Source organism: Fragaria vesca, linkage group LG6, assembly GCF_000184155.1.
Source record: "Fragaria vesca subsp. vesca linkage group LG6, FraVesHawaii_1.0, whole genome shotgun sequence".
In the NCBI taxonomy this organism is placed as follows: domain Eukaryota; kingdom Viridiplantae; phylum Streptophyta; class Magnoliopsida; order Rosales; family Rosaceae; genus Fragaria; species Fragaria vesca.
In genome coordinates, this window is record NC_020496.1 from 317966 (window position 1) to 340818 (window position 22853).

The 22853-nt window shown below is 37.8% G+C and overlaps 6 protein-coding genes and 1 non-coding gene across 8 annotated transcripts; 2 read left to right on the plus strand and 5 right to left on the minus strand.

Moving 5' to 3' along the window:
- Nucleotides 1-35: 35 nt before the first annotated feature.
- Nucleotides 36-941, minus strand: LOC101306841 (aspartic proteinase CDR1-like). Its single transcript, XM_004304688.1, has one exon. The coding sequence runs from the start codon at nucleotides 939-941 to the stop codon at nucleotides 36-38; it is 906 nt and encodes a 301-aa protein (XP_004304736.1).
- Nucleotides 942-2627: 1686 nt separating this feature from the next.
- LOC101307137 (CRC domain-containing protein TSO1-like) lies at nucleotides 2628-6783 on the plus strand. The gene is made up of 10 exons (XM_004304689.1): nucleotides 2628-2678; nucleotides 3119-3282; nucleotides 3379-4219; nucleotides 4543-5024; nucleotides 5103-5177; nucleotides 5372-5552; nucleotides 5781-5876; nucleotides 5972-6053; nucleotides 6291-6378; nucleotides 6465-6783. The coding sequence occupies exons 1-10, from the start codon at nucleotides 2628-2630 to the stop codon at nucleotides 6781-6783; spliced, it is 2379 nt and encodes a 792-aa protein (XP_004304737.1).
- Nucleotides 6784-7110: 327 nt separating this feature from the next.
- Nucleotides 7111-7997, minus strand: LOC101307419 (aspartic proteinase CDR1-like). Its single transcript, XM_004304690.1, has 2 exons — nucleotides 7901-7997; nucleotides 7111-7697 (listed from the first exon to the last, which is right to left on the minus strand). Exons 1-2 carry the CDS (start codon nucleotides 7995-7997, stop codon nucleotides 7111-7113), a joined length of 684 nt encoding a protein of 227 aa, XP_004304738.1.
- A 1075-nt stretch (nucleotides 7998-9072) lies between these two features.
- On the minus strand, nucleotides 9073-10638 carry LOC101297262 (40S ribosomal protein S3a-like). Its single transcript, XM_004301980.1, has 7 exons — nucleotides 10628-10638; nucleotides 10488-10535; nucleotides 10285-10390; nucleotides 9976-10113; nucleotides 9702-9887; nucleotides 9411-9611; nucleotides 9073-9307 (listed from the first exon to the last, which is right to left on the minus strand). Exons 1-7 carry the CDS (start codon nucleotides 10636-10638, stop codon nucleotides 9218-9220), a joined length of 780 nt encoding a protein of 259 aa, XP_004302028.1. The 3' UTR covers nucleotides 9073-9217.
- A 326-nt stretch (nucleotides 10639-10964) lies between these two features.
- On the minus strand, nucleotides 10965-13941 carry LOC101297554 (ER membrane protein complex subunit 2-like). The gene is made up of 9 exons (XM_004301981.1): nucleotides 13639-13941; nucleotides 13194-13258; nucleotides 12892-12940; nucleotides 12657-12751; nucleotides 12459-12544; nucleotides 12308-12367; nucleotides 12138-12219; nucleotides 11756-11869; nucleotides 10965-11500 (listed from the first exon to the last, which is right to left on the minus strand). The coding sequence occupies exons 1-9, from the start codon at nucleotides 13823-13825 to the stop codon at nucleotides 11330-11332; spliced, it is 909 nt and encodes a 302-aa protein (XP_004302029.1). The 5' UTR covers nucleotides 13826-13941; the 3' UTR covers nucleotides 10965-11329.
- Nucleotides 13942-14172: 231 nt separating this feature from the next.
- Nucleotides 14173-22029, plus strand: LOC101297847 (multisubstrate pseudouridine synthase 7-like). 2 transcript variants are annotated; one of them, XM_004301983.1, is made up of 20 exons: nucleotides 14173-14317; nucleotides 14511-14589; nucleotides 14687-14884; nucleotides 14963-15177; nucleotides 15438-15510; nucleotides 15965-16021; nucleotides 16252-16331; nucleotides 16416-16478; nucleotides 16591-16678; nucleotides 17728-17830; nucleotides 17983-18086; nucleotides 18651-18724; nucleotides 19003-19067; nucleotides 19298-19491; nucleotides 20105-20172; nucleotides 20260-20320; nucleotides 20434-20471; nucleotides 20554-20622; nucleotides 20729-21074; nucleotides 21585-22029. In XM_004301983.1, the coding sequence occupies exons 1-20, from the start codon at nucleotides 14238-14240 to the stop codon at nucleotides 21609-21611; spliced, it is 2082 nt and encodes a 693-aa protein (XP_004302031.1). In that variant the 5' UTR covers nucleotides 14173-14237; the 3' UTR covers nucleotides 21612-22029. The 2 variants fall into 2 exon arrangements, with proteins under 2 accessions (XP_004302031.1, XP_004302030.1); XM_004301982.1 differs by having other exon boundaries at nucleotides 20729-21814.
- A 218-nt stretch (nucleotides 22030-22247) lies between these two features.
- On the minus strand, nucleotides 22248-22320 carry TRNAF-GAA. The gene has a single exon. It is a non-coding gene; the product is annotated as a tRNA-Phe (tRNA).
- Between the last annotated feature and the right edge of the window lie 533 nt (nucleotides 22321-22853).

A 22853-nucleotide genomic window follows, 5' to 3' on the forward strand; every position in this document is an offset into this window, starting at 1 on the left:
TGGAGATATCAGGAGACAAGGAAAATTACACTGTTCTAGTAGGTTAAGCAATCAGTTGGCTTGAAGGATACCACTTCTCTATCCAGGTCAAAACCAACCAACATATTTCCCTGCATAATAGCTCCAAAAACACCCATATCAGGTTCTACTGCTCCCTTATCACCTGGACGCTTGATTCCAAAACATGATATGTTTTTTTCATCATTTTTTACAAACATTTGTTCTGTAAGTAACTGCACTTTGCCACCACCCTCGAAATGAAAACTCATTTTTGGTTCTTCTGGAATTTCCGTCGAGTTGAAGCATAAAAGTGTTTGTTGTTTAGTCACAAAGAACGACTGCATTTTTGGATCAAGTGTCTTATTCAGCTCAGTTATTACCCTGTCAAAAAGATGTTGAGGTAACGTTGTTAAAGTTGAGCCTGAGTCGAGTACCATCTTAATTTTGTTGAGCGATGTCACGTTTGAGTAAAACGGAACAAATTCATTTCCGATGGTCATTCCTTCTGCCATCACAATATAGTGACCCTCGTCTGGCACCAATGGAGTTGAGACAACCCCTTCACCTGAAACTTCACTCCCATTTCCGAAATTGATCTTACTTTCGATTTTGGGATCAGTAGCTAGAGGCACCAAGCAATGAGAAAATTTATTTCCTCCAACATAGGGAGCAATCTGAGAAACAAATGACATGGGTCTACGTCCAAACCCGATCACCCCCATTTCCACTCTAGTACTAGATGGCTGTTTGGTGGAATGCCCACACCCAAAGATAATATCTTTTAGGGTTACGGCATTCCCTGTCCTAGATGTCAAAGCAACTGTTTCTGTTGCCAATACACCTTCGCTGGTTCCCCCGCCTCCATATGTAAGACCATAAGGACACCTTCTTGTAGGATATTTTGTACAGAAATCTGGGGGAATGTTTGGTGATTCTCTCATGTCGTCGCCAAGTCTACACTCTTTATCAGAACAAGTAATGTTCCTATAAGTTGAGGATTTACTCGGGTCGAAAATGGCATATTTGGTCTTGGAGCAATTCTTACACGGCTTGCATTGGGTCCATAGTAAACTGCTGCCTGTATCAGCAATATCAGCAATTGCATAAACATCTGAGGGTGGGGTTCCCAATGAGAACTTCAGAAGATGTATGGCGCCATGATCGTTTATTAATGGGAATCCAGGCGTGTTTGGATCCAACAATCTTCGAAAGTTTTTGTTGTTTCTATGTTCGTACAATGGTGAATTTGGGGCATTTCTTCGGATGAGATGCGCGCTGAAACCTCCATTAATACTGTTGGTATTGATTATTGCTGTAACAGGGAAATGTATGAGATGAAAGAGAAAATAAGTGATGGCTGCTATAATGCAATTAGTTTTGTTTAAACTTTAAAGGACAAAGGATCGCCATAAGGTTGAGTTTAGAGAAAGAAAAGAAGTTGAATTAGAGGCAAAATCACGATTTGTAACCTATAAATATATAAAAAAATAATAATTTGCATGAATCTTACCATATTGATTTGTTGTAATAGAAGGTTGAGAAGTTTGTGTTTGCCATGAGTAGTGTTGGAACTATTGTTTTTAGAAATAACTTGGAACATGACCCGGGCCATCTTTTCCTAAAAGAACTCTTTACCCGTCGATTTATTGCATTTTCCAAATTGCATGAAGGGCATTTGCTCTGCACCAAATTCTATATAAGCCCTTATTTACTTAACTTATGATCCGTTTCATCTTTGTGATGGTTTCCACTGCCTGCTGCAGGGAGAGCAAAGCGTAGGACTTGTCCTACAAGATCTTAGAATCATAGAATCAAGAGTTCATCACGGAGCAGAGTTCGTGCAAACTTGTATTTTAATCTTTTTCTTTATGCTACTTTATTCTTTTTTTTTTTTTTTAGGGAAATGGATGTTATTCATCGGGCATAGCCCATTCATTGGCAAAAACCAAAACTACCAATTGAGCCGAAGCCGTGCCTGGTCAAGCAGGAGATAAACTCTGATACAAGCTCAAAGAACCATTATTCGATAAAATGAAATACTAAAACTAAAGTCCAAACAAGCGAACAATCCAAACTAAACTTTAAAACTACGTCCAAAAAAATGGACATGAAAACTAAAAAGCAAATAAAGAGAATAACCTCTACTCCCAAACTACAGTAAGACAAAGCAACTGTTATGATAAGTATGACGCCTAAGACCACTTGGTATACGTTTCCACTTAACAGACCAGCAAAACAACTTCTACTTTGTCTTTTTATATATGAGAACATAACATTATCATATTGAAGTAGTTAAAACATATTTATTTATGTCATTTTTCCCCTCTAAATCAAGAGCAAACTCATTCTCTCCAAAACCTAAAAGATCATATAAAACCAATCTGAGTATAAAATGTTTTACAATTATAAAAAAAAAAGAAAAAAGAAGGAAAATACATAATGACGTGGCGTCCTGAGTTACGAAATATTTATTTATTTATTTCTTTTTCCCGCCATTAGCCTCCCTCCATTTCCTCTCCCTCTCTTTATTCTGAAATCAATTTTAGAGAGAGAAAGAGAGAAACCATCACAGTTTTGACTTTCAGGGATGATTTGGACTTTTCACCTCTGAACTCTGGTCTCTGGGCATGGATACTCCTCTGAAGAACCAGTCCACTCCTTTGGTTTCAGTATTCCAGGTCAATTTTGCCAAAGTCTCAATCTGTATTCTATTTTGATATCTGGGTTCTTCTTAATTTTGTGAATACTTGTATGGGTTCATATGGGTTCTGTTCTTTAGACCAGTTTCAATGGAATTTGTTGTTTTTGGGTTTCTGTGAGGCTTGAATTTGTGGATTTGGGTTCGATTTTTAGGGTTCTAGTGGATCATTGTTTGAATTCAATGTGAATTAGTTTTGAATCTTTTGATGTAATCTAGAACAAGGTAAAGGATCTGATTTCTGTTAAAGCAGTAAAATTTATAGTTTTACTATTGTGTATACATCAAAAGGTTGAGACTTTACTCAAAATTGAATTTGTGACCTTTTGAGGGCTAAAGGTTGTGACTTTACTCAAAATCAGTTGAATTGTGACCTTTTGAGGGCTATGGAATGAGATCTTACTGTTTTTGGAATTGTAGGAATCACCTGTTTCCAATTTCATTAGCAATCTTTCTCCAATTGAGCCTATCAAGTTCATAAGAAATGACCACACATTCAACTCACTGAGCTTTGCTTCTCCCCCATCTGGGTTTACTCCGCCGCATATTGTTTCCCCATGTCGAAATAAGTTGTTACAAAAGAGGTACAGTTATTTATCTGTTCCTGATTTGTTGAATTGAAATGAAAAGCATGTTGGTCATAATATTTACACTAGTGTTTTCGTGTCTGTTGCTGTCAGGCATCACTTCTCCGAGGCATGGGAGCCTGGGATCTCTCGAAGTTGTAATCTAAATAGTACTTCTGATGGAGATTCAATTGTTAGTGAGCAATTGGAATGTTCAGTAATCGGAGACTTAGTACCAGCAGAGAGTTTAGAACTAGCAGCTGAGTTGCCAAGTACCTTGAAGTTAAGTTGTGGTAGCCCCGAGAGCAATGTGGTACCTTTTGATGCTACTAAGGCAGATGGCACACCTGAATCGGTTGTTCAATCTTATATTCATCAACCAAAAGGAGGGCATTCTTCATCTGAAAGGGAAGCACATTTACTCAGAATCTGTCGAGCCGGATTTGACTGGGAGATGTCAGTTTCTGATGCTGATGATCTGTTGAACTTCGATTTCGAAATCATTGAAGAGAATTCTGCCGAGGAAGATCCTAAAACAGGTGATCCTGGGGTAATGTCTTTTGTATCAAACATCCTAGTGGACAATCACAATGATGTGGAGATAAGGCATACGGCAGATCCTATGGGTTCCAGTGAACAATTTGCATTAAAAAAGTTCAGTAATTCTGAAACTGAATATTTTGTTTCTAAAACAGTAGATGGTGGTACAGTCTCTTTTATTTTAGACAACCTACAAGAGAATCACAATGGCAAGGAGTTGGTGGAAACTGTTGGTCCTATTGATTCTAGTGAACAATGTGAATCGGAAAAGTTCAGTACTTCAGAACCTATTTGGGACCTGATGGAAATAGAGCAAGCACCATCAATTCTTTCTCGACCTTTACTGGATTTAAATGTCAATCCAAGTAATACAGTGGATGTCAAGCGTCACAAATGCACCCCTCCTAGCTGCAAGGTAATACATAGGCTTGATCAATATTTGTACAGGTTGCAGATGCTATATAATTTGTGAATAACTGTTGAAGCTGATTTCCCTGAGTACCCCAGTAACTCTAAAATGACCAAGTTGACCACAATATGCTTCGCTTCTAACAGCTTTCTATGCACTGAACTTCTCCATTTGTTTTATGCATTTCTTTCCTTCCTCCCTCACACACGTGTGCACACTCATACAAAAACAAAGCTGAAGAAATAGATCATATAAATCCATAGTGATGCATGCAACAATATCATATATTATATAATAATGTAACGATTTGTTTGTTTGTTCCTTTCTAGCCTAGTTCTCAGTCACATACGATTCACAGACGCTGTTTGGTTTTTGACAAGGCAGAAACTCATAAAAGAAAATTAGTAAGTGATTCTAGTGGCACTTGTTCAGTCTCAATGAGGTCCAATTGTGAAGCTCCAACTGTTGTAAAGGAGTTGATTCAAACTACAACTGGAATGGTGTGTGCTTTCTCATCAGCTAGATTACCTGGTATTGGTTTGCACTTGAATGCTCTTGCAACTCCATGCGAAACTAATTTAACAGTCAAGACTCTGGCTTCGGAAAGTCAAGTGATGAGTATGCCAGACTCCAAGACATGCTATACTACTATCACTCCAGGTGAGGATTCTCGTGATGAATCATTAATTTTGAACTATTCAGAAGATGAATCTGTTGCATGCAAGAATGGAGCTCATCTTGCAGAAAGTACTCTTCAAACATGTAAGCATACTTTTGAAGAATCTGAACACAGTAGCCCAAAAAGGAAGAGGTATGCACAGAAAATTTTGAATGACCTTCAATCTCTTTACCTAAAGATTTGATTTTACCTTAAGTTTAAATTATGCAGTGTTGAGACAAAACATGTTGGAGAAAGCAGGGCCTGCAAGCGCTGTAATTGTAGGAGGTCAAAATGCTTGAAACTGTGAGTCTTTTACCTATTAGTGTCGATACTTTTCTCCTGATCTTGGAGTTTATTTTACATTAGTAGTACTAGATAGCTATAAATAGACTATCACAATTGTCAGCTTTTGCCATTAATCTTGTGCACTATGCAAAATTTTCTTTTCTTTTCAATTGTTCACTAAATTTGACGACCAGCTATGTTCCTTAACACAGTTATTGTGAATGCTTTGCTGCTGGTCTCTACTGTGTTGAGCCTTGTTCATGTTTTAATTGCTTCAACAAGAGTATTCATGTAGAAATTGTTCATGAGACTCGAAGGCTCATTGAACTTCGCAATCCACTTGCATTTGCTCCTAGAGTGGTTGGAAGCGCTGAAGCTGTTTCTCAATTTGTGGTAAAAATATATCACTGAGCTACTTGTACTTTCTGACAGTGAGTCATCTCAGCATCATATTTAGGAGACACCACGGCCTTGCAACCCAATTATTTTTGGACCAATCATTCAGCAATAATATTCGTAGTGAGAATTGGGTTGCGGTGGTGTGGTGCTAATCAGTCATCGGATACTATTTCTTTGGTAATTTCCATTGCCTAAATGTAGACTCCCAATATTCCCATGCAGGAGGAAACCAAATCTACTCCAACTTCAGCTAGGCACAAAAGGGGATGCAACTGTAAAAAATCAAGCTGCTTGAAGAAATACTGTGTATGCTTCCAGGTACTGACCTTCTAGTCTGCTTTCTTTATATGATCTAAAAGCCGCTCTAAAATGTTCTGACTGAGCTATTACGACTCTTTGATTTTTTCATCAAGGGTGGTGCTGGGTGCTCTTTGCAATGCAAATGTGTAGGCTGCAAAAACACTTTTGGTCAGAAGGGCGGTCAGCGTTTATCAGGTCTGTTCTCTGTTTCTAATTATTTTCTTTTCTAATATCCTTGCACTTCATTATTGCTAAAGATCTGTTACTTACATCACCTTGTCGATGAGCTTCTCTGTGCAGTATTAATAAAACTTTTGTAGAGTAAAAAACAGCAAACTTGTCGAAAGTAATTGTATGATTCTACCCAAGGCAGTGCAGCTTGCCTGTAAATATTCCTGTAGTTTCAAGTGATTCTTATTCTTTGTCCAATAGGAGGTCTAGGATCTGAGGACACTGAAGTTGAAGGAGAATCAGGAGTCCATGAGAAGAATGACCCAATGATACTCTCTGAGATCTGCAGGTTTTGATTTCTATCCACTGTGGCTCTTATACTTCATTTGAGATATATATTATACATATTTGAAGCCTTTTCGTTTAATTTTGCAGATCACCTCCAGACCAACTCCCAACCACTGATCTCAATAGGACAAGTGAACAAATTTCTCTTCATTCTAGTCAATCATCATCTCCTAGGCTTGAAAAGCATCTTCAGGCGATCCCAGAAGAAGAAACTTTTGAGGCATTGGATAGACCTAAAACGAGCCAACCTAGCTCTATTTGTGTGAAGTCAGCCTCTCCAAACTCGAAGAGGGTATCACCACCTCATAGTCACAATAGCATTGGCAAGTTTGGGTCATTAAAATCTTGGAAGGGTGGTAGGAAGTTGACTCTGAGATCAGTTCCACTACCATTCACCAATCTGTAATCACCTCCATCCACTAAGGTACGTACTTCCATGTTCATTACTTGGTTAGGAATCTGAATCAGCTAAAGCCTGATCCCTTATAAGGGTCTCTAATGTTTCACTATAACAAGCATACTGTTACTTAATATCATGGCTCAATCTCATAAACACATCAATCACTAACACAGTAATGTTGTTTTTCTTATTTCGATCATTTCTTATTTGTTCTTACAAAGTGCTTTCGGCCTAATCAAAGTCGGGACTAGGGACTCATACCTATTTTAATCAAAAGAAAATACAAATAGGGAAATGGAGAGATAAGGAGACAAGGAAAATTACACTGTTCTATTAGTTTGAGCAATCAGTTGGCTTGAAGGATACCACTTCTCTATCCAGGTCAAAACCAACCAACATATTCTCCTGCGTAACGGCTCCTGAAATACCCATATCAGGTTCTAATGAACCCTCATTACCTCGTAGGATTCCCAAACATGATATGTTATTTTCATCATCTTTTTTCATGAACATTTTTTCTGTCGCTAACTGCACTTCGGCACCACCCTCGAAATGAAAACTCATTTTTGGTTCTTCTGGAATTGTCGTCGAGTTTATGCAGAAAAGCGTTCTTGGTTCAGTCATAACGAACGGTCGCAATTGCGGATCAAGTGTCTTGTTCAGCTCAGTTATCAGCCTGTCAAAAATATATTGAGGTAACGTCGTTAAAGTTGAGCCTGAGTCGAGTACCATCTTAATTTTGTTGAGCGATGTCACGTTTGAGTAAAACGGAACAAATTCATTTCCGATGGTCATTCCTTCTGCCATCACAACATAGTGCATATCCTCGTCTGGCACCAATGGTGTTGAGACAACCCCTTCACCTGAAACTTCACTCCCATTTCCGAAATTGATCTTGCTTTCGATTTTGGGATCAGTATCTAGAGCACCAAGCAATGAGAAAATTTGTTCCCTCCAACATAGGGAGCAATCTGAGAAACAAATGACAAGGGTCCACGTCCTAATCCGATCAACCCTATTGTATCTCCTAAACTAGCTGGGTCTACGAGGGAATGCGTGCACCCAAAGATAATATCTGGTAGGGTGATAGCCTCCCCTGTCCTGGATGTCAAAGTAGCCTCACCTTCACTGATTCCCCCGCCTCCATATGTAAGACCATAAGGACACCTTGTAGGATTTTTTGTACAGAAATCTGGTGGAATGTTTAGTGGTTCTCTCATGTCGTCGACAAGTCTACACTCTTTTTCAGAACAAGTAATGTTCTTCTAAGTTGGGGATGTACTCGGGTCAAATATGGCAATTTTTACACGGCTTGCATTGCGTCCATTTTAAAGGGCTACCTGTATCCGCTAATGCATAAACATCTGAGGATGGGGTACCGGTTCCTAGTGAGAACTTCAGAACATGTCCGAGACCCTGATCGTTTATTAATGGGAATCCAGGCGTGTTTGGATCCAACAACTGTCGAAAGTTTTTGTTGTTCCTGTGTTTGTGCAATGGTGAATTTGGGGCATTTCTTCGGATGAGATGCGTGCTGAAACCACCATTAATACTGTTGGTATTGATTATTGCTGTAACAGATACGAGATGAAAGAAAGAATAGGTGATGGCTACTATAATACAATAAGTTTTGTTTGAAGGACAAAGGATCGCCATAAGGTTGAGTTTAGCTAGGTAGCTATAAGAAAGAAAGAAAAGAAGTTGAATTAGAGGCAAAATCACATGGATATCTAAAACTTTGACACTGAACAAAATAGAGGGTGGAGAAGTTTGTGTTTGCCATGAGTAGTGCTGGAACTATTGTTTTTAGAAATAACTTGGAACATGACCCGTGCCATCTTTTCCCAAAAGAACTCTCTACCTTTCGATTTATTGCATTTTCCAAATTTCATGTAGGGCATTTACTCTCTACGTAAAAGAACTCTCTAGTCTCTACCCTTCTTTTGACCTTTGTGATGGTTTCCATGGCCTGCAGGGAGAGCAACGCATAGGACTTGTCATACAATGCTGCGATCAGTTGGCTGTCGTAAACTAAGCGGGTCAGTTTTATGGAAGGAATGAAGATGTTACCTTCTGTTTGCTTCTTGCCATCTAAACAATGCTATTAGCATCAAGTTTAAATCCAACTGGTCCTAAATGTTCCACCACAAGAAGCAAAGCAAACTTGTCTAGTTGCATTCGCTCAATAGGGGTTGCTATGTAGGTTTGTTCTAAAAGAATAAGTGCCTTCACTGCCTTACTTAACTGCAGCAACTAAATGGACCAAGAATGTGTATTATATAAATTGAGTTTACTAGTGAATTTAAAAGAGAGAAAGAAAACTGAACATCAACTAAAAGATTGCTTAATAATACTCGAGTAAGCAGATCAAGTCTGCATCTGTCTGAATCGATGATCAAAACTTTAGCCAGCAAAGCGAGCAAGGTCTTCATAAATCAATTCATGCCCCGACAATGGTGGTCTCCTCGGGCACAATTTCTTCTGCTGGTCTATCAATCTTCACACCGACGTCCTCTTTTTTCTCATGAACCTAGTCAGACAAAAGAATCAAATTCAGAAACACATTCTTCCTGGTTAACGTTAATATATTTCAGAGGATGTGCCAGAAAAAGCATCTCTGGATAAGAATATACCTCCATCAACTTGCCAAGATCAAACTTGGGAGCTTTCAAGATCTTGGCTTTTCGAATGAAAACATGTTGCAGTGGATAGATGCTGGATGTTGCCTTTTCAATCTCTCTGCCAATCATCTCAGGGATAAACTTCTGCACCAACTCCTTCAGATCACAGGCTGAAGCCTGGTTTATCATAATTTCTCTCATCTTGCGGCGAATCTGACAGGACACAAGCACAAAAATATCATCATCTGCATGCAATATAGAGTATAATCGACATGAAATGACAAACATGACACCAAAACAGACCTGACGAATCTGACTGGATTGAGCATAGCAGGTACGCTTGACCTGATTTGCGCGTCTCTTGGTAAATGCAATACAAAACAACCTAAGGGTATAGTTATCAGTAGTCTTTACATCCACATGAGCCTCGATCAGTGTCTGCCACTTCCGGACTAACGACCTCAGCTTGTCAGTGGTGAAATCCATCCCCTGTAACATATAAAGGATATATCTACGTAAAACATAGCAACCATATTCGAGCTATACACAAATAGACCGCAGTAAAACAGTGCCATACCCAGAAGTTAGTGAGCACATCTTTCCCTTGCACATCTTCTGCTCTTAGACGTATCTTTCTGTAAGCATGATCCTCATCCTTCTGGAGATCAGCCAGAGAAACCTCGAATACTCGATGCTTGAGTCCTTCAGAAGCAATCTGTTCAGTAAACGAAACAAACACAATCCCTACTCAAAACAGGTTTTCAAAACAAGCAACAAAATACACCATTGCAGTTTCGATGAACGAAAATGATCAGGAACATACATTATGGAATTCAAATACATAACATACGTTTTTGTATAAAAATACACGTAGTCAGATACGTACCTTAGTTCCCTGAGTTCTGGTGACGAGGGTCACACCGACTTTCCTGACATTGAAGAGACTAGGTGCCGTGACATCGTACCAATCCTTCTTGGCAAACGGGTCAGCTCTGCGAAATTTTAACCTCAGTAAAAAATCACAATTGAGATAAAAGATGGTATATTTGAGCAAAACAAAATCAGAGACAATGCGGGAATGGAACTTACGCCTTCTTCTTCCCTCCCTTCTTCCCCTTCGAAATTCGCTTGTTCTTGCTGCAAATTCAACCAAATCAGATAAAAAAAAAAACTCAGAATTTCAGATAAGAATAATAATGAAGAATGAGAATTTCTAGAGAGAGGAGCACCCGACGGCCATGGTTGAGAGAGAAGAGGTGGCTAGGGTTTTGGTAACGAGGAAGAAGAAGTGACACTGCTATTGAAATAATAGGACAGCCTGAGGGTTGTGGCGGAGGTTTAATATTGGGTAGAACATCTGGTGTATGCCCCTGGTTAATGCGTTTATTTACGATAGTGGCATGGTTGAGAATTCAAGAGAGTCCATTTTCTGTTACGGATTATCCGTTTGATCTAGTCAAAAATTATTACTGTTTAGGATCACCATGATAAAACTTGGTACGCAAGTAATTGCGACTTACGGTGTGTTCTGGAAATGTGGATGAAGGAAAAATAACACAGTTTATAGAACAATTTGAAATCCCAACACGAAAAATGAAAGTAGCTAGAAACAGGCTACAACTGTTCTGTAAATAACATCACGATTTGTGTTTAATTTAGCACCAATGTACTCCTAATCCAGAAAGAAGAAATGTCCGAGCAAATAAAGCAACTGAGATACGGAAGTTTACTCATACAGTCATACATTCCTAGTTAGCCACTATGGCGTCCTAAGGGTCTGGGAAATGGGCATAACAAATAGGGGAAACAAATCAGTTGACACAACTATGATATGAGGTCCTTGTATTTCCAAGCCCTTTTTGGCATCAAGGCGCCACCTTTTGCTGTTGGAGTGGGTGCACTAAACTGGAGATGCTTCAACGACTAAGTTGTTACGATGAAACTTTCAATGATTTTAAGGCAGTAGTAAGCAGAAAAAGCTTGTCCGGAGCTCTTTGCTTGTAGTCTTTCTCCAAGGCTGTTACTACCAGTGACTGTAGCTCTGGGGTCTCCTTGTCTTCCTTGTTCCTTCCTTTCGCAAGTTGTCCGATGGCAGAAGTACACTGCAAGCAGAAGTTAAACATTCTTTCAGTCATTCCAGTTTGGCACAAGACAGGAGTAAAGAGGGAGTGAAACAATTCAGTGGCAGATGTTTAATATAGAATCGGAAGAAGAAAATTTTAAAGAGAAAAAAGGAGAATGTAACTAGAGATAAGTTTCAGTACGAGCAGGATCAGCAATGATCTACACTATGAAGTAATTCAATATAAAAGAACATTTCTTAGTTAATGCACCTCAAAAGGAGAGAAAGGACTCACCAAGCTAATTCCAAATAGTGCTCTGATATTCTTGCCCCCAGTCAAGTCTATAACAGAAGCGTAGTACTTCTTTGCTGTCTGTATGTTTTCTAATCCACCAAGAGTGTAAAGAATCTGTTGAACAAATAAAGCAAAATATCAGAGATTTGATTTATCTTATTTACACCTGGTGATTAGTACGTTAATCATGGTCACTTTGGACATCCGCTATGCTACTTCAAGTCTTCAAACCAAGAATTTTTCACATCTTGCCATTTCAAACATAACATAGTAGGGCGACAAATATCAAGAACATTGATTGCAATTCGATTACTGGGTGTTCATACACAAAGTGTCACAGAGCAACAGTAATAATTGACCAGAAGGGGGAAAAGCAACATACATCAGCATAAGCCAAGTGGTAGAGCGGAACAGTAGGTTGTGCTAATATCAGCTCCTCATAGCAGAACGCAGCTTGCTTGTACCTAGTTTACAGAGAGACTCACTTATCAATTCAGAACAAAACATAGACAACTGAAGCCACTAAACTTCCTTAAATCTGTAGATACGTACATTTGCAATGAGACATAGATCTCTGCCAGCTCTCTCCAAGCATCATTATCGGCCATAAATCTGTAAACAGATGGAAAAGACAAGTCAACAGCTTTTTTTTTTTTTCATACATTAAACATATTTTTGTCAAGGCAGTGAATATATGCCTTACATTTCAAGATATTTGTTAAGCCATTCAATGGCGCCTGAAGTATCGCCTTGCGCCTTTGCCATCGCTACCCTTCTCTTATGTATTACCTGCAAAAGAATAATAGATTATTTACATATTAGATACAAAGGTCACACAATAAAAGAACTCATCTTCAAAAATTACATTGATCCTTCAAGGAAGAATTTGTTCAGAACTTACTTGATCAAGTGGACTATCTTCCAAAAGGCTTGAATAAGCCTTCTCCGCCTCTGCCCAGGATCCCTTTGCCTCAAGCAACATAGCCTCTAGCTTACCTGTTGTATATGAAAAAACAAATATCTTAGCCACCACATGGCAATAGCTAACAACATCAAGGTTAGCCAGGTACTTTGACATTACTTAAGAATGAAAGATTAGCCTCTCTCTAGACATGATTTTAAATTATTTGACTTACCAACTCTTTTACTCTCTGGAAATTCCTTCCGTAAAAGCTTGATGAGGTCCTGCAAAAATCAAGTGAAGGCACATAAGATAACCCTTATACTATTTGTGTGTACTTGCACAAAATTTTAGCAGTAAGACAAATCGTATATGATTTACACACACATGTAAAACTCAGTCCATGCGAAGCCTAAAGTTACCATCAGATACAATATGATTGATTGGCCGAAAGAAATACAACAACACATCACCATCAAAGTCTAAAATTGTTCAAAGTACTAAAGAAGTTCAAGCTAAAGGAAATTAGTATTATACCTTTGCAACATCAAGACTCTGGCAGTCCATGGCCGCAACTGCAACCTGCTCATATAGAGTCCACACTGCATCGAGAATTACAAAGAGGAACTTTAAATTTGGAGACATGCTAAAAACAGCATACATTCTTTCATGATTAAATATAGCTATGACTCGAATGGGATTTGTCTACTCAATTCATTACCAATTTCTGTCATAAACCTCTTACTCGCCGAAAAATATTACTTGCATCACTAAGCTAAGCTCTTTCAACTCACACAATTTTAACCATCTCTGATACTTTGATATCGAAATACTACACTTTTCGCAGAACACATCAATATCACAAAATCAACAGCAATCTATCAAAACTCAATAGACTTAACACAAATTCAACCTAGCTCAATCAAATCAAACACAAATCCAAATCCAAATTCCAATCCAAATCCGAAGCTCAAATCCTCACCTTCCGGTCCAAGACTGGATCGTTTGCTGAGGTCATTCAAGATCGACATGCCGTGCTTCAAAACCTTCTCCGACCGCCGCACCTTCAGCTTCTTCACCAGGCACATATACTCCCACGCTCCTCCTCCTCCGTTATCTACCTGGCTCTCCAGCCTGTTCAATTCCGCCTCCTCCGTCTTGCTCACCATAGCTCCGCCGCAGTTTCTCTCTCCTCGTCGGCCGGCTTCGGATCTCTTCGAATTTCAGAGAGAGAGAGAATTGACTCAGACTCAGCAACGCACTGTTTCACTCGTCTTCTTCCTTCTCCAACTATCTTTGACAGCCTCAAACTCCCGAGGCCAAAACCGTAATTTCCCCGCCCCAATCTGATCTCAACCGTCGGTGTGCGATTTTCGTTTCTGGCCGTCGGATTTGATTACTTTTGAGGATATAAACAAAGCGAGAAGTACGGGATTAAGTTATCAAAACGGTGCGTTTTGTGGTGATAATAAAATGTGGCTTAATTCTGTATCGTCGTGCTTCCCGAATCTAAAACCCTACAACTGCTACTGCTCTGCAACTCCTCCACCACCACCGACCGCCGTGAAAGCTCTGACGGCGATGACAACGCAGGAATCCGAAGTCGGAATATTCTGCTACATCTCTCCTCTCCCCGGTTTTCGCGGCATTCTTAAGCAAAGGTCGTCTCCTTTTTCTCATTTTTTTTCTGATTAATTTTTAAAGCTAAGTAGCCTGTTGCTACTGTATTTACTCAGAAATGTAGTCTGTGATTAATTAAATTTTTTTAATATATTTTTAAATTTTTTCATGCATGTTGAATGGTTGATAAGATAAAGCTATAGCGATTGAGGCTTTGTTGTTTTATTGATGCAGGTATTCTGATTTTATGGTGAATGAAGTCGATATGGAAGGAAATGTGGTTCATTTGACCAATTTGGAAGCTCCGCCGGAGGTAGATAAGGCTTTTTTGTTTTATTTGATTTGTTTTTGAATGAATTTGAAGTGTGTAATGTGCTTATGGAAGTGTAATTTTGTTGTGATGAGTTCAGGTAGTGAAGGAAAACGGAGCGAAGACGGAGGATGCTGCGAGTAAAGATTATAGTGCTGAAATCGAGAAGTTTAGGTGTCTTGCTAGTGGTGAAGATGTTGAACGGTTGGAAGCTTTCATCAGGGAGGTTAATTCGGGGAGTGAAGATGGTGTTATGCCTATTGTGCTCTCACCAGACTATGATAAAGTTCATAGGACGGTTAGTTTTCTAGAGAATATGTGCTAATGTGATGAAGAAAGTAATAGTCTTTAGAACTAAATCTCCTTGGTATTTCAGGCGGTGCATAACTTTTTTAAGGAGAACTTAAAGTTCCTTGTGACCGACGCAGTGGATGGACCAGATGCTTCATCAAAGTGCATCCGTGTGAGACTAAATTCGGGAGGGCAGAATGGCAGAGGCAGAAATTCGAAAAAGCGAAAAGAAAGGGGTGATAAACCTTTTGATAGCAGAGGTGTTGATGACTGGTCAGAGCATGTTGGCAAGTTCCTAAGGTAACAAAAGGGTATTGTAATGGGGTTCTGGCTTATAAAGATTAAACCTCTCGCTCATTTAGATAGAGAGGCCTGCCTCATTTAAGTATATCTTTATTTACTATTTTGTGGTATTGGCGCAATGGGGCCGCCTAATTCATTTGTATTGGCGCATTGGAGCTGCCTAATTCATTTGTGTATTCTTCTTTTCTTCTACTATCTGTTTTTCTGTAGAAGTTCTTCTTCACCTTATTCAAAGATTTTCCAATGTTAATGTTCAGGTTTCATCTTTTCAAGGAGAACAAGGATACACAAGAAGCTTTAGGAGTTATAGGAAAGATGCTTGGTATACAGGTATGCTGTTATTTGTTTCCATTATGCCTCTGCAATGATAAAGCAGTTTATATAGTAATTGCTGTGGTTCGTATTACCTTAAAAGAAACAGAAAAGAAAAATAATTTTAGTGTCCGGGTCAGGAAGCTCGTGATAGAGTTAATGGTTCACCATATGCTCTCTGCTTTCCATTGCATGAATGAACAGAGCTAACTCGTTTGAACTGATATGATAAAAATGCCTTTTCGTTATCTTTACATGTCTTTTAACTTACCATATTCAACATCATGTGTCCATATTAGTGTTATCCTACGGGTATAAACATGTTACCAATCACCTGTGGTGTTGTGGTTTAGATTCACCACTATGACACAGAGCAAAACATTTAAGTATTACTTTTGGTGAATTAGATATGTCAAACTGTGTAGTTCTTGTCTGTCATTTTGTGATTTAATAGATTGATATTTTTTTGTAGCCAAGGGCATTTGGGTTCGCGGGTACAAAGGATAAGCGTGCTGTTACTTGTCAAAGGGTAAGTGGTACTCCCTCATCTTGCTGCTTCATTCTCTGAATGCTGTATATTTGCTCCTTAGTTGGATTGCTTCTCATTTTTGTTATTATACATATTTTACTGCATTCAATCCTATCAATGTCAGTTTTCTAGTTCAAGTGTATTGGTTGCTCAGTGAATGAATGAACTTACTGAAATTTAAATATCATACTTGCATACTGGTGCTTCATTAGTTCATATTGTGTTTCCAGGTAACCGTCTTTAAACAGTTTGCAAGTAGATTGGCTGCTTTGAATGATAGGTTGATCGGTATCAAAGTAGGCGACTTTTGGTAGGGCTGAGGAATATGAGTTCATGATTTTCCCACTCCTTTGGCTTGTAATGCATGCTAATGTAATAATTGCATTTCTCCCAGCTATGTGAAAGAAGGACTTTCTCTTGGCCAACTCCTGGGAAATCGCTTTACAATTACATTGAGGTAAAGCATATTTGTCTACTCCATGTTTGCTCTTCCATAAATCATCAAATCATGGACACTTTTATGTATCAACACCTTATTCGCTTATTCCATGCACTCACATATCTTTCAGAGGAGTTGTTGCAGATTCTGAAGATATCATCCAGGCCTCTGCAAATGCCTTAGGAAAACAGGGATTTGTTAACTACTTTGGTTTACAAGTACTCTCTCGCTCTCGCTCTCAGCTTTGAGTTGTTTTGCAATTTTCTTTTTCCAGTTTAAACTCCTTATTTGCAATAGTGATAGACGTAAAAGGCGAGAAGATAGATCTCTTGTGCTGGAGGATGTCTTGTCAACTGCTTAATTATTTGATGACCAAAAACAATAGTTGATTGTTTAATGCCCATAAATAATGGTCAATAATTCAGCCTTAGATATCTGTCTCGTCAACTGCTTAATGGATTGATGGCCAAAACAATAGTTGATTGTTTAATGTCCATAGGTAATGGTCAATAATTCAGTGTTAGATATCTTGTGTCACCTTAAACTTAACCCTACACATACTACCCTGAATGTGCAGGAGACATCTTTTAAATAAATAAATGAGTCGCTACTTAGCACGTGCCACAAAAACCAAGTGATCACTTAAATTCAAATGATGTCATTTTGTTCATTTTAAAGTACATGCCATCTGGTATCTGTCCATAGCATTTATTGGATTTTCATTTGCATCACAACCCGTATGCCCCAGTTTGATAGATATTTTACAAAGGCATTAAATTTTTTCAAGCCAACATGTACTTTTCATGTGTTTTACATGAAAAGCTATCGTAGACTATAGAATGTCCATAACCTAATGCATCACTCAAATGTCTTGATTCAAATAGTAAATACATGTCAGGACTAAGTTAAAGATACACCATAGGTCTTTAGGAAAGTTACTATAGATTTATCTCATTTCCACAAGCTTCTACCCACTTCAAATGGTAGCATGTAAATGATTCGTTGTGTTGGAAGTTTATAGTTGTTCTTCTTAAAATTTATTTATTTTTGGAATGGCCTTCTTATCATTGAAAAGAATGAAACTTATATGCTATTAAAATATTATAATAACACTAGTTTAGTGTTAATTTCATCAAAGATAAAGCATTTATAAGTTGACTGTAGAAAAGTTGATTACTAGAGTTAAAGGTGTTAGATTCTTATGTTATGCACAAAACATTTCGTTTTATGGTTAGTAACTTAATCAAATTCATGCTATTGAATTCAGAGATTTGGAAGTGGTTCAATTCCAACACATCTTATTGGAGCTTCACTACTGAGAGGAGAGTGGAAATCTACTGTAAGCATGATGCTTGAACCAAGGGAAGGAGATATCCTTTAATGTTTACAGCTGTTGGGTAGATACTGTCTCTTTCCCTTATAGTTTATGTCTAGTAACTAGTAAGTTAGCTAAAGTGGTTTATTGCATGCTGCTTTGGCATCCTGTGGGTTTGCAGTTTTCCTTAACCTAATATTTGATTACAAAGAGATGTGATTACCGAGGCACGGAAATACTATAAGGAAAGTAATGATATTGACGGGACCTTAAGGAAATTACCTCGATATCTTGTTGCTGAAAGAGCTGTTGTAAGTCTCTGCATTTCAACTTCTTTGTATCTTGCAGTGTTTTGGTGTTTACTTCCATGCAAGTGTGGCTAAGCACACCGATATATGACCAATGCTTTTCAACCCTGGAACTTTTTTTTCAAACAAAAAAAAAAAAATACTCTGAGACCATTATTTTCCACCAAGACTGGACGCACACAGCTTTTTGGCCAAAGGCTCATCTTCTTATTTTCTCACCAAATTCTTCCCACCCCTAAATCATGACTTTTAAGCAATTTTAGAACTAACAAAACTCAGAAATCTCTACTTGATTTTCTTTTACAATTTTCTGAAGTCTGAAAACTAAGAAAATCATTAACAAAATTAGAATATATATATGTGTATTATTTTCTTAATATAATTATATTTGTAACTTTTTTGCTATGATGAGTAATCCTACAACTGCCTTGGCTGATTTGTGTAGTCCTTTCTGTGATTTATATGCTTTTAGCATGGTGATCTTATTATCTGCACATATGTTTGACCTGTATTACTTTTCTACTTCATGATTGATCATGAATGTTTCCTTCGCTTTTTCTCACACAGCTGCAGTGTCTGAAGAAATGTCCTGGAAACTACTCTCAGGCTTTGAAAGCTGTTCCCAGAACTTTGAGGATGATGTAAGTAATTTTCCAGCAGATTTCGCTTTCCTTTGTTTAAGTTTGTAAATGGATGTTATCTTAGGTTTAGTGTTGATGCATGTACTTTTGTGTTTACGTCTCTTTTCCATCTCATTCCTTGTCTCCTCACCTTTTCATATGCTATTCCTTAATAATGATTTGAATGTTAGCCAATAGAATAAACCAATTTGGATGTGAATGTATGTATTGACCTGAATATTACTTTCTTTACATCCATCTGATTTTCTTTGTTCTCCATTATTACCACACCTGTTCAGGTATGTGCATAGTTACCAGAGCTATTTGTGGAACCATGCAGCAAGTATGAGAGTGCAAAAATATGGTATGCTCTCATTTCCTATTTTTGTAATCATAAAAGATGCGGAACAAACCAGTGACCACTATTTTTATTCACTGAGGTCATGACATTGATTATCAGATTGCCTTACCGCTATTCGCTTATCTTGTCTCTCCATGTTTACATAAAGTGTCCCTGTGATACTGTTTTGCTATCTTCATTGTTACCATTGTCAGAAAAAATGGGAGTTATTTAACCCAATGTTATTGTCACAGGAACTGACCGAGTTGTGGTGGGAGACTTGGTATATTGTAAAGGACATGAAACTGAGAAGGTGACTGGAATTGTTAGTTCTGAGTGTGTGGATGAAAATGTTAACGATGAAAACTGTGATGATACATTTGATCCTAATCATTTGGATGATATATCAGAAACAAATGTTCCTGAGGCGAGGGTTAGTCTTGTAAAGGTTAGTTGTTTCCTACCTTGAACTAGTACTTATAGTGTTGTCCTTAGGTGATGGGCTGATGGGGGCTGCTTGGGCACTTTCTGATAGTTGTTGCACACATTTTCCCCCCGTTGTCCTAATTTCCTAAATAATATCTCTTTGATTAAACAAACCCAATCTGAAGTTTATCTTTGCTTCAACTTTTTGGATGTAAAATGAATACCGTGTATGTGTTCTTGGCACCATTTATTTTCCCATGAGAATGTATCACATTAGGGTTTTTTTGTTAAATTGAGAGAAATGGTTTATTAAAACTGGGGAACGCTTATGCTAGTTCATAATGGGGTGAAACAGTTTTACTTGGACAAATCCCTTGGTCCTTATATGAGGAAAATAAATGGAAGGGGATAAATAGAACTATAGCATATCAGGTACGGCAAGACAGTGCTAGCTTCATGTGGCTATATGATTTGGATATTTCTTTTACAAACATGATTGACTGTCCATGTAGTTATGTAGTATTGAAACTAGTTTTCCTTGATCCACAGAATGCAATCCACCTTGTTTTGATTTCATTTTTTTATTTCAACATATAATATAAGAAATTATTAAGGTGCTTCCGGTCATCTGGCAGGCTGTAACTGCAGAAGATATCAACAACGGGACTTACACAATTGATGATATTGTCCTTCCTCTGCCAGGGTAAGGAAAAATTTAGTCTCCCCTGCTTTGGAATTTCTGAGTGTCTTAAGTCTAATTTATTTTTTTAATGCATGGTTGGTTTGGCAGATCAAGGGTCATCTTTCCAGAAAATGATATTGCTGCTGTTTTTCATGATCTTGCAAAGAAGGTACTTCTTGTGACTAATTCAGTCTTTCCCCCTTATTTATTTGATTAGCCAACTTCAGCTCCTTTGAAGTTATAATCTGACTTATCCCTGAATTGTTTACTTCCATAAACCAGGATGGAATTAGCTTGACAGAGAGCGTACATAATGTCAAGTATGCTGCCAATTTCCTTCCTCACTCATGCCTTCCCTCGTTCACATGTTTTAATTCTAATTAATCTTGTTGCTCCTTTTAGGGAGTTCTCAATAACGAATGTGACCGGAAGTTATAGGCGGGTGTTCCAAAAACCAGTGGACTTTGAATGGTATGGTTTGTCTCCTTTTATCAGCTTTCATCATTTGGATTCATATATTTCAATTTTCAATTATCAACTGATAATAAAAAATAGTTATTCATTATCATTGTTCCAGGGATATACTAAAGTATATTGATGGCAATATACCATTGGTGGAGACGGATTTTGAAAAAATTGCAAAAACCAAGCCTGTGAATGTAAACAAAGAGTACCCAACAGGTGTCAGTGGAGATGGAAGTTTACATGATCGCATCAAACAGTCAGAGTGCTCTGTCAATGATGTACAACTGCCGAAAAAAGATAATGAGGTGGAAAGCGAGGGAGAAAAGTTGCCACATGTTGAATCTCTTGGTGGCCCTATTCCTCAGGGAACTCAGATTGCTCTCAAGTTGAGCTTTACTCTCCCAGCATCTTGTTATGCAACAATGGCCATCAGAGAGCTACTGAAGACTTCGACATCTGTATGTGCCTCATGTTCTTACTTTTACTGTATGATTGCTTACAGGTTATAATAATTATCGCATTACTAGGAATTGATAAATTTAAACTACCAGTTCAGTAATCTTCAATTTTGAATATCTACTAAATATGCCTGCTTTTGTAGTAACTAGTGGGGAAACTTTCTAATTAGAGTTAGGTGAATATGGTTCAACCTACTTCCATCTCTTACCTGTATGTATACTGAAAACAATATGGATGTGCAGAAATTTACTGAATTTACTAAGCAAGTCCTTGAATTAGTGTCAGATTGTAGCTTAAGACCTGAAGCTTCTCGTGACCAATATAATCTGAAACTTATGTGTAAATCTAAAACTTTGTGGTCATGGTTGAAATCTGTCCTGAAGAACAGAGATCTTGTGGTAGCGAACTTTTGCAGAAGGCTAAACTATTGCTTGTATTATATCATGGTTAACATGCGTGAAATTATGAATGCATAACAATACATTTATGTTCACCCATCGTTGCTGCAGGTTGCTTTCCACAAAACATTGAACTAGAGAGTGCATTGCTACGTGTGCTAGGCATTCAAGAAGGAGAAATGGTTATTTTGAGGTGACAAACAAATTACAGAAGTCAATAGACACTGGAGAAAACAAAGTTCACAGACCGTTTTCACACAATGAGATCATCCTTTTATCGGCTTTACAGAGTCGATGCCTAGAACTGCAAATTGTTGTTTAAAATCTCCTCTGGTTACTAACCTACCTGACATTGTTCTACAGACCCAGAATGCAATGAAATCCTTCTCTTGACATTACAAAGTTGGTGTCTCAGTTTGCATTCTTGTTTGGTGAAATTAGATGTATTCTTGTAACTAATAGAATACAGAATACCAGAATCATGTACCAAAAACTCGACAATTAACTTTACGTTCATGGTAATTGAAATGCAAATTCGATAAGAGTTAGATCAGAAACAATATATTCAACAACATAGCGGAACAAATGTATGTATTCAACTTATATCCAAAAAAAATGTATGTATTCAAGAATTATATTCTGGATCGAACAATTACATGCTGGATAAAATAGTTTGTCTTTGTTTATTGAGAAACAGTGAAAAGAAAAAAGGTTAAATTTCTGTTGAAGACAAAGGTTGAAAAAAAAAAAATTGTGAAAAAATTAAAATGATAATGCGGTGAAGGTGGATCGAACACCTGACCTTCAGATCTTCAGTCTGACGCTCTCCCAACTGAGCTATCCCCGCTTTGTTGTTGTATGATAGATTTCTTTTATAATATACAGTATACTTTTTGAATTTGAATTTTCAAAAACAACAAACACACGCCATGTCTTAGACAAAGTTCTAATCAATAAAATATTCCTTATTTACTTCTACTAAAATATATCCCAATGCAATGCTTGTCAATATTGTTCCATAAAGTAATGAGCTTTACTTCTTCTAAGTCATGGGTGGATTCGATTCGAAGTCATGAGTGGATTTGAGTCCTATATTGTTTACTTCATCTGTGCATGGTTTAAACTGAATTCGAGTAATATGATTGACCCAAATCACTATATGACAATACCACAAAGAACTAACGTTGACAACGACTATTGTATTAGTTTTCTATAAATATTACCCAACTCCCGTTGAATTGAGTTTACTTAGTCCGTTTAGTAGTGATTAACAAATATATACTACACATACCAATAAATTAACACCATCTCTACTTGGAACCAAGTTCGAATCAGTAGAACATTTATTTGTTAATTTTACTACTATATTCACTGATGCAA

Coding starts and splice junctions, on each gene's coding strand:
- LOC101306841 (XM_004304688.1), bottom strand. CDS start 941: ATGAGAGAATCACCAAACATTCCCCCAGATTTCTGTACAAAATATCCT.
- LOC101307137 (XM_004304689.1), top strand. CDS start 2,628: ATGGATACTCCTCTGAAGAACCAGTCCACTCCTTTGGTTTCAGTATTC. Junction 5,178..5,371: donor AGGTCAAAATGCTTGAAACT/GTGAGTCTTTTA, acceptor TCCTTAACACAG/TTATTGTGAATGCTTTGCTG. Junction 6,054..6,290: donor GGGCGGTCAGCGTTTATCAG/GTCTGTTCTCTG, acceptor TTTGTCCAATAG/GAGGTCTAGGATCTGAGGAC.
- LOC101307419 (XM_004304690.1), bottom strand. CDS start 7,997: ATGAGAGAACCACTAAACATTCCACCAGATTTCTGTACAAAAAATCCT. Junction 7,698..7,900: donor AGGCGGGGGAATCAGTGAAG/GTGAGGCTACTT, acceptor TTGGTGCTCTAG/ATACTGATCCCAAAATCGAA.
- LOC101297262 (XM_004301980.1), bottom strand. Junction 9,612..9,701: donor AATCCAGTCAGATTCGTCAG/GTCTGTTTTGGT, acceptor GTGTCCTGTCAG/ATTCGCCGCAAGATGAGAGA. Junction 9,308..9,410: donor ATCTTGGCAAGTTGATGGAG/GTATATTCTTAT, acceptor TTGTCTGACTAG/GTTCATGAGAAAAAAGAGGA.
- LOC101297554 (XM_004301981.1), bottom strand. CDS start 13,825: ATGGTGAGCAAGACGGAGGAGGCGGAATTGAACAGGCTGGAGAGCCAG. Junction 12,941..13,193: donor AGAGTCTTGATGTTGCAAAG/GTATAATACTAA, acceptor TGATTTTTGCAG/GACCTCATCAAGCTTTTACG. Junction 11,870..12,137: donor ACCACTTGGCTTATGCTGAT/GTATGTTGCTTT, acceptor TTTGTTCAACAG/ATTCTTTACACTCTTGGTGG.
- LOC101297847 (XM_004301982.1), top strand. CDS start 14,238: ATGACAACGCAGGAATCCGAAGTCGGAATATTCTGCTACATCTCTCCT. Junction 18,725..19,002: donor CCCAGAACTTTGAGGATGAT/GTAAGTAATTTT, acceptor ACACCTGTTCAG/GTATGTGCATAGTTACCAGA. Junction 19,492..20,104: donor CGAGGGTTAGTCTTGTAAAG/GTTAGTTGTTTC, acceptor GTCATCTGGCAG/GCTGTAACTGCAGAAGATAT.